Source organism: Typha latifolia, chromosome 2 (genome assembly GCF_019914945.1).
Source record: "Typha latifolia isolate L0001 chromosome 2, TyphaL0001v2, whole genome shotgun sequence".
NCBI classification, from domain to species: Eukaryota; Viridiplantae; Streptophyta; class Magnoliopsida; order Poales; family Typhaceae; genus Typha; species Typha latifolia.
The window spans coordinates 18,469,374-18,481,858 of NC_133087.1; the positions used below are offsets into that span (position 1 = coordinate 18,469,374).

Genomic DNA, 12,485 nt, shown 5'->3' on the forward strand with positions numbered 1-12,485 from the left:
GTTAATTGCTCCTGCAGGCTCAGCGCACTCGATTATCTTTGCCCCCATCGACTCGACTCGACTCGACTGTCTTCCTCTTCCCTTCGACATAGAGAAAGAGCCGTTTGAAACCCTAAAAAAGAACTAGAAGAAGGGTGCTCTCTTCCCGAGGTGAAACCCTAAACCTCTCTCTCTCTCTCTCTCTCTCTCTCTCTCTCTCTCTCTCCCTCTCTCCCTCTCCCTCTCCCTCTCCCTTTCCCTCTCTCTCCTTCTACCTCTCCCTCTCTCTATTTCGCCTCTTCTCGAGGTGAAACTCTAATCCTCTCTCCAGAGGTCTGATCCAATGAGTCGGCGGCCATGACGACGGCGGCGGCACCGGCGGCGGCGAGGGCGGGCTGTGGAGGTGATGGCTGTGCCGCTCGGGACCCGTGGCCTCTCCACCACATCCGCCACCGCGGCGTCTTCTGCCGTCTTTGCACCTCCTGCGTCCTAAAGTACCATCCCGGCTCCTTCTGCTCCTCCTGCTTCCAAGTATTCGATCCCACCGCTACACCTCTCTCTTCTCCCCCTCCTGCGTTAATCCACTGCTCCAAGTGCCCTTCCATCTCCCACGTCACCTGCCTCCCCTCCCCCGACTTGGCGTCCCACTTCGTCTGCCCGGCCTGCACTAATCCCGACGCCTTCTCCTTCCCCGCATTTAGTAAAGATGGGAATCGCCGCGAGATCGATCTCGATTCCGCGAAGGTGCTCCTCGCGGCATCGACCTTGGCAGCAGCATCAATGAATAGAGCGATGGTATCCGCGAGGTTGGAAGCCGAGAGGAAGGCTAAAGAGGCCGCCTTGTCAAGGAAGAGAGCGAAGGAGTCAATCGAGAAATTTATATCCATATCCAAGAAGGAGAGGGAGAAGACTAATGCGGTGAAGGGATCCGGTAAAGCTGCACCTGCTGCGGAGGTGGTGGATACGCCTAAGAAGAAGATGGCGAGGCCGAATAGTGCGGTGGCAGCGGCAGCGGCAGTGGCTGCACAGAAGAGGGTTCAGAATAGGGAAAGGGAGAAGTGGATGAGGTTTCATGAGATTCCTTTGGTGCAGAGGCCAACAGAGATTGATAAGGTGAAGGGGGTTTCTGTTGTCTCTACGCAAAGCAATGCTGCGGTGGAGACGAAGGAAAGAGTGGGGAATATACCGCATCTGCCAAAAAAGTTGGAACCTGAGGAGAAAAAGGCGATACCTTTGAACTCTCAAGGTAGTGTAAAGGAGGAGAAAGGCTTGTTGATAGATGCTGATAAGGGTCCCCCACGGATAGCACAGACTATTCCAGGTAAAGAACAAAATTGTTATACCTACTTGTATGGCTGCCATGCTATGCAACTTTAAGGTGTAACCTTGTATTTGTGTGCAGCTGTTCTCAAATCATGGTAGAATCAACTATCTTATGTGATTTGTTCGTTCCTGTTGCAGATGCATCTATCCCTGCAAGTAATCCCAGGGCGATACTTTAAGGTTCAACGAGTACAGCAGGCCTGCATTCATGAGTTGTTATTGTGGGTATGAATCACCTCTATTCTCATTATGGTTTGATTAGTTCTTCCTGAGAGACAGCTGCAATCCTTTTGAGGCTAAGGGCATTTTGTATGTTATCCGATGCTATGTCTATTGTCTATTGGAATTAAATGCCATAACTTGGTTCCATTGTAATTCTAATGAAGCAAAACTGCCCTGTGACTTTCTTTTGTTGACATCTCTTTAAATACTAGTGAGTGTTTCTTCTTTGTTAATTCTCTAAGAGTGTTGATTTGTCCTTTGTGTTCTTTCTTATACATGACTTTCACCTCATGCACGCTGCTAGTAGCTAGTAGTTGTGTCCAGAAGATAAACTGGGCTTTGTGCCAATGGCTTGGATGGGGTTGGGAGATGGTCGCTCGAGGGTTCTAGAATTTTGATGAAGATGCAAGATGTCTTACCCTGGAAGTTAGAAACTAAGAAATTCATATACATATCAAAAGATTTTGATGCTGCAGATTAATGTTTGTAACTGGAGGGTTTATTTGGGTAATGTAGACGGATGTGAGTTAAATATGAACCACATTATCCTTTAACTCTTGGTGGTCGGCTAAAATGAGGTTTCTGATCATTGATGAGTTGATGGAAATGCAATTGAAGTTCAATCTAAGGGCACAAATTAAAAAGCAAAGGTGACGAGAAATTTGAAAATTATCTGGTATATTAATCTGACTCTTGGTAGTCTTTGAATAACAAATATCTAGGGGGTTAGTTTTTTAGAATAAGTATTGCCAACAATGCTTCATGGAAGGACTGTCAAATTATTCTTACTTGCTGATGGATGTTTTTCTAATTGAAAGGCTTGCTCTTTCCCCAGTTTTATTTTATAATAGGGTTTTTCAGTTGTCAGATGAGAATTTTTAGCCAAAGCAAATTTGCTTGGTGTTCAATTTGCTTTGAACTTGCAGTCTTATTGCAGTTGCAAGATCTTCCTTGTCATTTGTGTTCTAGGACCGCAGGCTTAAATTTAAGAATTTTTTGTGGAAATCCGTGATATTTTCTGATACAAGCATATTTCTTGATTAAATTCAAAGAAAGATTGCAAGAAGATTGCTAGTTCCCAGAACTTAAGAAGGGTCTTTTGTGCTGGTTAGAGATCCTTTGGTGAATTGAGCACAGAAGTGATGAGGTGATGTCAAGTATTCGGTGGTTGGTAATTCCAAAGCACGGGTATGTCAAGCTACAGCAGTAAGCATCATTGGTTGTCTTTGTGCCTGGAAACGTATCGTAGGTGGAACAGAACCTTCTATAAGTGGGCAAGAAAAGGTCCAGGTTAGTGACTGTTGAGATTATGAGCATCGTTCTAGCAAGGCTATTTGGTGGTCATTCAGATGGATAGTTCTCTAGGAGAATTGCTTGAATTTTGTTTGGTTTTTCTCTCAATTTTGTGAAATTGCATATGGATTTTGTTTATGCTGTGGCAACTGATGTGACCCCAGGTATGATGGGAAAAAAATGCAGCATCTATTATGGAGAAGATAAGATATATGGCTGGAAATGTATTATAAAATAGATTAATAGGCATAAGAGGAAGGGAGTCAGAGAAGGAACGAAAGAAAATAGAGTCCATTGGTCAACATTAATCCAAACCTCATATTTTGTCCATTCCCTCATTTCTTATTTTCACCGAGGAAAGACTTATTTGTGGTGTTGTTCTCTCTTCTTTTGCAAGGCATCAGGAATCTATGGTCTATCATCCTTTTTCGAGCAGAAAATATGCCAGCAAAGTTTTTGAACTGGTATGGCCGTAAGGATCTTTAGGTCGGTGCTTCTATCTTGTTCCAGATTCTATGGTATGCCGTGTGACTTGATAAGAATAAAAAGATATCAAAAGGGTTGCATCAAATTGAAGTAAGAGATTGATGTAATCTGGACTCCAGACAATTGAAGAAATGACACATAACCTAATTTTTGCAGAAGCCTTGTCCGCCTCAGGTAATAGGCTCAGCTGAATCTTTTTTTTTTTTTTTTTTTGAGAAAAAAATAATTATACGAGGCGTTAATGTTCGTTTTTCGAGTGCACTCAAGACCGGGAAATTCGAACGGAAATCCTCGGCTCAAGCTTAAGCAAATCACCGACGTTCAAAATTTGGCTCGTTCAGTGACACGTAATGACGTAAATAACAACAGTACAGCAGTAACTCTAGATCTGATTATAACCTCAAAGTTCCTGTCTTCAAAATATTACGATTTGAACCAATTTAATAAACCACGTCACCACAATTCAGGCCAAGTGATCATCTTCGTGCACTTCACAAGCAAACTATAGTCATGTTCAAGCATTAACTGTGCTACATTCAATCACACTAAGTTGTACTGTCAAATATAAAAAAAATGTTCCTTTAAGACAGCTCGTACCATTATTGTCATTCAATTAAAATTGTTTGGCCACAAGATTTAATAATCAATATTGTATTGCCGGCTCATGCAAATATGGGATTTCCCGCTCCATGATGTTTTAGGAGCCTGTTTGTGGTGGCACCAAAGCCACCAGAAAAAAAAAAGAAAAAGAAAACGAATCCTGCCTGAAACAACCTGAAGAATTTATACATCTCAATTCCAAAGAAATAGAACGGCAATATAATAGATAAAAGATTATGAGCCAAATGATGCAATGGCATCCATCTCCTCGTGCAAAAGAAGAGCATCAATGAAAATGTCTAGACTCTCTCCCTCTATAACATCCTCAATTGAATGATGAGTGATCCCAACACGGTGATCTGTGACTCTCCCCTGAGGGAAATTGTATGTTCGGATCCGCTCTGACCTGTCACCACTTCCAATCTATTGCAAATATTAGAAATTGAGTGATTGGTTATATGGAAATGGAGAAAGAAGAGGGTGTAACAACCTACCTGTTCTGATCGAAGTTTTGACCTGTTCAATTGAAGTCTAGACCTCTCCATCTCATATAACCTTGCTCGTAGCACTTTAAGTGCTTTAGCCTTGTTCTGGAAAGTGATTTTAACAGTAAATAGGTCGTAGCCAGTCATCAAAAGTTTTGTAATTAACTAGTACAAATCTAATGAAGAAAAGAGCAGCAAGCTGGCACTTAAACATTCACAAAAATCATTTATTCGTGTCTAAAGATCCTAAAGAATGTACTTTTCTTTTAAACATGATCAGAGAATTTAGAACATCTCCTACCATGTGTTGAGACCTTTCATCTTGTATTGCAACTGTGATTCCAGTTGGAATGTGAGTTATCCTAACAGCACTATCGGTTGTGTTTACGGACTGACCTCCACTACCACCAGATCTGTAGGTATCAATTTTCATGTCTTCATTGCGCAATTGTATGTCGACCTGCATTGGTTGGCAAAGAAATATCCATTTCAAGTCAGCATTGGTTGCCAAAACATTGCATAGGTGCACTTCACTCCTACAGAGGAAGTCCTCTAATGTTGTAGAAATGATATATTACAACTTAAAATTCAACAGGTTGCATAAAGTGATTTTCACCTCATCAGCCTGAGGAAGAATAGCGACAGATACAGCACTTGTATGCACCCGTCCTGATTTTTCTGTCACTGGGACTCGCTGGCAAATATAGGCAAAGATTAATCCCAAGAAGGTCAAAAGATATTAGTGCATACATAAGAAATAAGAAGGTGAGCCTCAAAACCCACCTGAACTCGATGAATGCCGCTCTCAAATTTGAGTTTCCCGTATGCACCTGGTCCTGATATTGTTCCACTAGCTTCCTGTAATAAAAGAACTAGTGGAATAAGCAACTGCAGAAAGCCAGGAACACAGTTTCTCATTCAATTTTCAATGAATGATGCTAGCAATTTCTTTGCAATCATAAATTTAGTAATTTCTGGACTTCTGCTCTACCAGAGGCAAATGCGCCACTACACACATATGGACGTGAGAATGCACCTCTGCATATGCTGCTGAAGTTGTCTCAGAAATTAGGACCCAACATTAGATAGTAGTTCAAATTCTACTACTACAGAACAACTAAAAGGTACCTTGTAGCCTTTTAAGTCAGATTCTGTTACTTGTACAACATCAAATTTCCAGCCATTCTTCTGGGAGTATTTCTCGTACCTGCAAGTTAGTATAATTATACCCACCATTTAAATCCAGATGATCTGATACCATAAAAAAATTGAGGGAAAACATACATCTTAAATATATTCATCGCGAATAAAGAAGCTTCTTCACCTCCAGTTCCTGCAACAAACTATCATCAATCTTAATTTTAATTAAATAAGTGAACCAGCTACTCATTCAACAGGACTAGACAGTAGGGAATGGCAATATAAATAGGAATCACGTCTTGAGGTGATTCATAGACATTAAATCCATTACCTGCTCTCACTTCCAATATGCAATCCCTCTCATCAGCATCATCCTTTGGAAGCAATGACTTAAACAATAGATGTTGAAGCCTTTTCTCCTCCTCAACAGCTTCAGCCAATTCCTCAGCTGCCATCTCATGCATATCTTTTTCTTCAAGAGAATCAGACATCAGTGATTTCAAACTGTCAATCTCCTGTTGAACAAAGTATTTTATCATTCAACAAGCTTTACGATCCCATGACACTAAGTAATTAAGACACATACGATCCCTAGAATCCTAGAATTTGAATTATGGATGCCATATAATACAATTTTATTTATAAGGAAGTCTGAGATATTGAGATAGTGAAACAAGTAGAGCGATTATCCTGGTTTAGTAAATTGTGCATATCACCAGGGATCCAACTTATAGTCACTTTACATGGAAGCAAAAAAGATGATGTCAATACTCAAGGTTATAGGAAATTGATTGATTCCACGCCACAATAGTTATCATGATAGTGATCATAAATATCATCATTATGGTATTGAATAGCTCACAGACTATTTGTAAGATGATGCTGCATACTGTTGGCAACAGAAATTTGTCAAGGATTAGTCAAATCGCTGCAACTTATGTGCATGCTGAAATGGAATAGTAGTTGATATCCGTCCATTTTTTGTGTCTTAGCATGTAATTTGAAGGTGGCAACCATCAGTTAGCTTGTCCCAGGAGGGATCTAAAGTGAAAATGTTGTGCTGCACAGAAATACTAATCTAAAATACGTTGAATTTTACTGTATCTACTGCAACCTAATACTGTTCTACACTCGAAAGGTTTAGCAAATACCTAATCTTGACATTATTACCTGCAAAATTGCTAGATATGATCTGACCAACCATGACACTGATAGTCACTATATTATGCTGACAAATATGGTAAAATAAAAGAATATAGGATGACAACTATGAGAATTTACCTCCTTTTTGGCTCTCAATTCCTTAATCAGTTCCACAGAACTCCCAAGTTTTCTTAATTCCTTGTTGACCCTCGAATACTCTTCTGCTGAGGCTGCTGGCTGTCTTCAATCAATTGACACAACTTGCAGTCAATTCATTGTCATACAAAATCTAAGTGCTTCAGACATAGAAACATAAGTAGACAAAATAATAAAACAGTCAAGTAAACTGAAGAAGATGCAGAAGTCTCAACAGAGTACTGCCAATAAGGACTTTCATGTTTTCTTAGATCAAGAAATTCACATCTCAACAAAAGCTCTAAGAAAAGTTGCCTAACGTAAAAGAAAACTTGCAAGAGCGGAAAGAACAGATGAAGAAAATAATATTAATCAACTAAAACGGGAGTACCCTCAGAGATAAATTAGTATGTTTTAAACATCACTTCCTTACTGATTTATCTTTTCTTTCCTGTCATTGATAAAATACTGCTATACCCATCTAGTGATGATAATTCAGCAATTATCAAAATTGAAACAATTATCAGTACCTGATTAATTTGCTTCTGAAGGTAAGCACTTCTCTGTTCGATAGCTATCATTCTTTGTTCCATTATCTGAAGAAGGTTGGCCGGAAGTTGTGAATGCAATTCTGGAGAACATACACCGGAATGAGTTTGATTTTTACCAGCTTTCAATAAAAATAAAAATAAAATCTAAAGCCTCTAACATTTCTCATATACAACTGGCCACTTCAATAATTCATATTGTTATAAAGAAGCAATTCTTTTAGCTTAATAACTCAGCAAATTGAGTTGGTTAAGACAAATATACGTAGTTACTTTTGAGTGGATTAGGAAAATAAAGAGAAATATGATATTTAATTTCATTTACTTAGAATTTAGAAAGATGCACTAAGGATTGGTTACAGTGCTCTAAGAGGCTATGACTCCACTGAGATATTTGTGTCTAATAACGTAACGATTTCCTAGAAGTTAGAAACACAATCATCCAAGGCAAAGGCAAGAGGAACGAATCAAATTAGAATACTTTTCGGAACAAATAATTTGTACCGGTCGAATACCGGCGAGGAGCCAAAAGAAAGGTCTTCAAGTCCCCAGGCCGCGGTTGCGACCTGTGGAGAAGTGAGGCCGGAGAAGACGAAGCAGAAATGTATCCCAACCGGCATATCTCGCGAAGCAACCTTCGCCGCCATAGAAACCCTAGAGGTCTCATCGCCGTTGAGGGAGGGACGAAGTAGCAATGGCGAGTCTATCTCTCTCTCGCTGTTATAATAGAGAAGGGGGAGAAGGGTATTAGAGTAAATGCAGGTAGTATACGTGGGCCAATTTAGGATGCAGCCCAAAATAATTTAGCCATGAGAAAGAGAGAAGGGTACTGTGGTAAATTCAGTTAGAATACATGGGCCGATTTAGGATGTGGCCCAAAAAAGTTGGGCTCGATTTTGTTGGGTTGAGCCTGACATGAGAAAGAGAGAAGGGGGGTATCGTGGTAAATTTAGGTATTAATTTGAAAAGGAGAACAAGCAGCTTAGACAAACAAAAGATATCTTGCAATGGACCGAAACGTTACATAGTATAATTGAGTGTAAGTCAAAAGAGAATTTGTATCATTGTAAAGATCTCCCCTAAAATGCCCTTAATGTTAGCCTAAATGCTCAACTCCAACTACTTATCCTCAATTACAACACGTACACTTCCAATGAATGACTTACAAGTAATTATTTACATCGTGACAATACTTGGTTCTTCCAAGTAAATGCATTTACCCAACAGGTTTAGCTTACTGACAGTTTGTCACCCAACTCCTTGCGGTAAACTTGAATGAGACCAGCACTGTCGATCGTTTGAAGTTTATCCCTCAACATGGTCTTGAATTGGTCATCTTTGTCCCCCAAATTTCTCATTACCTGAACCTAATACAGAAAAAGGATAATGTGATCAGGGATAATGACAATGAAGTAATAATTGATAAAGTAGGTAATCAACTGTCATGATGTCATCTATTTAGTTTTGTGAATTGCTGGTAAAGGGCCAGATATACTGTTTATGCGGTATCATTGAAACCCAATATCTTCTGTGAAGGAGATCCCATTAGCATACTTCACTCGGTAGGAGCTCAAATTCCAATACAAAGCAGTCTCTTAAGTCTGCTTTTATCAGGCAAATATGTGTAATGTCTTACGAGTTCATTCTGTACAATAAGTTTAAAGATGCAGATGTGATAGTTACAATGCAATGAGTTGTATTGGTGCATGCATATGTGACTGGAAATTTTGTGATTTGTTTGTAAATACATATGCAAGGATGTCTCAGGCAAGAACCATGGTAACAGGCAAAGTAAGAATATGTCAGGCACCTCGGCATGTGAACGTTTAAAACTAGGTGCTGTTCCCATAAACTTCTTACAGTAGATCTACTTGTCAATAGATTTATCGAATATTACCTGTCTCTGAAATGAATCAAATTCTTCTGAGCTTAAAGAGCCATCACTATTTGCATCTAGAAGGTGCATGAGCTCCTGGGCATCCTCATCTCCAGCTCCAAGCTCTTCCATCACTTCAGTGAGTTCCTCGATACTGATTCTTCCGTCCCCATTTTTATCAAGAAGAAAGAAGACCCGGTTCTTGCTGTCAATCTCTAGTCCTCCTCTATGATTGCCAGATGGAAGATCTCTAAGGCGTAGAGCTGCGAGTTCAGCAGCAGCCAACATAAGGGTTTTCAGCCGTTTAGCCTGGACATTAAAATAGTGAAAAAAACTGATTTGTTAGCAAAATTATATCCTCCTTTACAGAACTATCAAAGAAAGAGAATAAGACCATTTTGATAGAACATAGGTCAACCCTTTGTAACATTAAAGTTTATAAAAACTCAGGCAATGAATGGTTTGATAATATGATAATATAAATGTATATCTATATGCAAAAGCAAGCAGTAACCAGAACCATAAAATTAACCAGAAAACGGACTTCATTTTTGTTTGCATTTGACAAAGTGGAAGAACTTATAGCTATATACTATGATGCTATTCTCAAAGCACTTGATTCATGCAAGCAAATGATAACCTTAGACATAGATAGTTTCATTCTGCCAATATGCTGATCACAGACATATATAGTGGGAATGGAAAACTCTGAAATTATCAAACTAGACAATAAATAGAAGGTAAGAGAGTAGAAAAATAAAGATAGAAATATGTAGCACATCTTACCTCTCCTGGATCAGTAAGACCACCTTTGTAGAGAGAATGAGAAGCAGCTCCGCCAGCAGCCAGTGTATCCATCTCCATGGTGCGTATCTGTATCTCCATCAGTGGCCTAATTTTTCCTTCTTCACTAACATCAACAGCAACATGTAAGCTCCTATAACCATTCCCTTTGGGTCTGGCAATGTAATCTTTTGTCCTGCCAGGTACTTCTTTCCACAAAGTTTGAATAATTTCACGTGTTCTGTAACAAGCCCTATGGCCCGCCTTGGATGTGTCTTCACAACATCTAGGCTGCAGGATAACTCGTAGACCTAGCAGGTCATTTATTTCTTCTGGCTTACGACCATCCTTCAGTACCTTCTTCATAGTGCTGAAACGGCTTTTATATCGTCCTTGAATTGAGATGCCATCCACCATCTTGTTCAACTTGGTGTCTGCCTTTAATTCTTGAAGCAACTGCTCCTTGTATGTATCTATTATGGGCTTACTATCTGCCTCACGGCTTCTCAACCATGCATCAATGTAAACATATGAGTAGGGAAACAAGTACCGGAAGGAAAGGTCCTCCAGCTCCAGTGATAAGGCACCTGCTCCAACAGCATGGGCAAGAGGGGCATAAATCTTCATGACCTCAAGAGACATCATCTGTTGGTGGTATCTTGGGAGGCAATCAAGATACCTCATCATATCAAGTTTAAGACCAAGTTCCAGAATCACTGCTCGGATATCATAGTAAGTCAGACAGAACTTTCTTAGCACACCAGCACTTTCGTCATCCAAGGTATCCACCTTTGAAGGAACTTGCCTTATCCTTGAACTCTCATGCAATAGATGCATGGTTCCAATTCCAATCTGACTTTTCACTTCGTGCATGGTAATAACTCCTGCGTCTAGAGCTTCCCTCAGTATGCCAGCTGAAATAACTTCGGCATCCATCTGAAAAAATAATAACAACATGCATCGAAGCACATGAGGGTCTGCCAAGATTCCAGAGAGGGCAAGATGTATGCTGCTTACCCACTTCTGGGGAGGCCGTTTCCATGATTTGAAACTAATACTATCACAATTGTAATAGAAATGGTAGGACTAATTAATATGGTGAAAGCTTAACTGAGACAAGGTAATCAGATGCCTCTAAGCGATCACCATGATTAATATAAACTACTGGTATCCATTGTATCCATTAATAACAGTGCATGGCACAAACTTTGATACTTTTTCAGCTTCTGAGCTAATGATATTCCACCTGTTCTGCAATTAAACCTTACAGTCAATAATTAGCACTATCGTCCTAATTTGGCATACACATACACATACACACATATAAATATAAATATATATGTAATATATAATATTCTTTGGGCATCTTTCCAAATTTGAGAATGCTATCAGATATCAATGAATTGTATTTGTGCCATGACTGCAAATGTCACAATAATTAGTCTGTTGATTAGAGTCAAATTTTCTCTGCTTCTTTCAGATCATGTCTCGCTTATTTACAGAAACAAGTGGGTTCAATGGATTTCCATTTAAGGAGAAGGAAAAGTGGAATTAAATTTGCCAAATGTTGGCACACTTATTTCTACCCATGAACTTCAATCCTACCTCAGATTTGGCCACTGGTTTCCGTCAATTACTCAAACTAAGAAGAAACTCCATACTTATACCTATCAACTATGATTCTATACCAATAAACGACGATTTTATACCTATGAACTATGATTTTCACTACAACCGGTAAACGGGGAAGGAGTGATTTAATGACAACTTTACAATGCGAACTTGGTTAAATCTTCAGAGAACAATCCGAGTACCTGGAGATCAGCAAGAAGGCAAGCGACGGAGAGTGCCCGCGAGAGCCGAGAACGGCCATCGGGCGCCAAAGGCATGGCCTGGAGTAAAGGGATTGATAGCTTCAGAGACTTAAATAGGAGTTGGGACGACGATGTATTGGAGAGCGAACCCATCCTCTCAGTGAGCTCGTTGAATGCCGCCACCAACTCCGCTACCATCTTCCCTCCTCTCTGCTCCAATCCCACCATTGGAGAGGTCGGGGAGGGACCAGAGGAAGAGGCCAGGGGACGAAGAGCAAAGGGCGGGATCCTAAGGGTAAGGTTGCTGCGGGAGGAGGTGGGGAAGGAAAGCTTAGATGGGGTAGAGGAGGAGTTGGTGTTGTGGATGGGACGAAAGAGTTGATGGCGGCGGGCGGGGGCGGTGGCGGTGGCCATGATGGCACAAAAGGGGATGTGGTGAGCTCTGGATGTTGCATCACATCGCTGTGTTATTACTAGTGCTCTCTATTCTGAGTAGAGATAGAGAGGAGAGGAGAAGAGGAGAGGCTGAGAGCTTCAGACGCATTTGCTTGGCTGCTAAACTGTTCAGATCGGCCGTTGGTTGTGGATTAGCCACGCCATTCCCAATTATTACCTGTCACAAAAAATATGTCTGTTATTTTTCAAAACTAATAATAAT

General features: G+C 40.3%; 3 protein-coding genes across 3 annotated transcripts; 1 reads left to right on the forward strand and 2 right to left on the reverse strand.

Annotated features, from left to right (window-relative positions):
• The first annotated feature begins 29 nt into the window (after positions 1-29).
• On the forward strand, positions 30-1,757 carry LOC140781874 (uncharacterized). Its single transcript, XM_073128148.1, has 3 exons — positions 30-150; positions 311-1,300; positions 1,441-1,757. The coding sequence occupies exons 2-3, from the start codon at positions 337-339 to the stop codon at positions 1,479-1,481; spliced, it is 1,005 nt and encodes a 334-aa protein (XP_072984249.1). The 5' UTR covers positions 30-150; positions 311-336; the 3' UTR covers positions 1,482-1,757.
• A 2,122-nt stretch (positions 1,758-3,879) lies between these two features.
• Positions 3,880-8,147, reverse strand: LOC140781877 (peptide chain release factor 1, mitochondrial). The gene is made up of 11 exons (XM_073128157.1): positions 7,859-8,147; positions 7,337-7,437; positions 6,810-6,908; positions 5,860-6,043; positions 5,673-5,721; positions 5,517-5,595; positions 5,172-5,246; positions 5,005-5,082; positions 4,690-4,848; positions 4,398-4,493; positions 3,880-4,326 (listed from the first exon to the last, which is right to left on the reverse strand). The coding sequence occupies exons 1-11, from the start codon at positions 8,019-8,021 to the stop codon at positions 4,138-4,140; spliced, it is 1,272 nt and encodes a 423-aa protein (XP_072984258.1). The 5' UTR covers positions 8,022-8,147; the 3' UTR covers positions 3,880-4,137.
• A 189-nt stretch (positions 8,148-8,336) lies between these two features.
• LOC140781876 (GTP diphosphokinase CRSH1, chloroplastic) lies at positions 8,337-12,381 on the reverse strand. The gene is made up of 4 exons (XM_073128156.1): positions 11,828-12,381; positions 10,017-10,949; positions 9,252-9,539; positions 8,337-8,721 (listed from the first exon to the last, which is right to left on the reverse strand). The coding sequence occupies exons 1-4, from the start codon at positions 12,239-12,241 to the stop codon at positions 8,584-8,586; spliced, it is 1,773 nt and encodes a 590-aa protein (XP_072984257.1). The 5' UTR covers positions 12,242-12,381; the 3' UTR covers positions 8,337-8,583.
• Positions 12,382-12,485: the final 104 nt, after the last annotated feature.

What these genes read in the sequence shown, in the direction of transcription:
- LOC140781877 (XM_073128157.1), bottom strand. Translation starts at nt 8,021, where the DNA reads ATGAGACCTCTAGGGTTTCTATGGCGGCGAAGGTTGCTTCGCGAGATA. An exon ending in GCGATGAATATATTTAAGAT is followed by an intron (nt 5,596 to 5,672) that starts GTATGTTTTCCC and finishes ACTAACTTGCAG; the next exon opens with GTACGAGAAATACTCCCAGA. An exon ending in GCGGCATTCATCGAGTTCAG is followed by an intron (nt 5,083 to 5,171) that starts GTGGGTTTTGAG and finishes TATATTTGCCAG; the next exon opens with CGAGTCCCAGTGACAGAAAA.
- LOC140781874 (XM_073128148.1), top strand. Translation starts at nt 337, where the DNA reads ATGACGACGGCGGCGGCACCGGCGGCGGCGAGGGCGGGCTGTGGAGGT. An exon ending in GATAGCACAGACTATTCCAG is followed by an intron (nt 1,301 to 1,440) that starts GTAAAGAACAAA and finishes TTCCTGTTGCAG; the next exon opens with ATGCATCTATCCCTGCAAGT.
- LOC140781876 (XM_073128156.1), bottom strand. Translation starts at nt 12,241, where the DNA reads ATGGCCACCGCCACCGCCCCCGCCCGCCGCCATCAACTCTTTCGTCCC. An exon ending in GCCTTCTTGCTGATCTCCAG is followed by an intron (nt 10,950 to 11,827) that starts GTACTCGGATTG and finishes TTATTTTTTCAG; the next exon opens with ATGGATGCCGAAGTTATTTC. An exon ending in GTCTTACTGATCCAGGAGAG is followed by an intron (nt 9,540 to 10,016) that starts GTAAGATGTGCT and finishes TTTAATGTCCAG; the next exon opens with GCTAAACGGCTGAAAACCCT.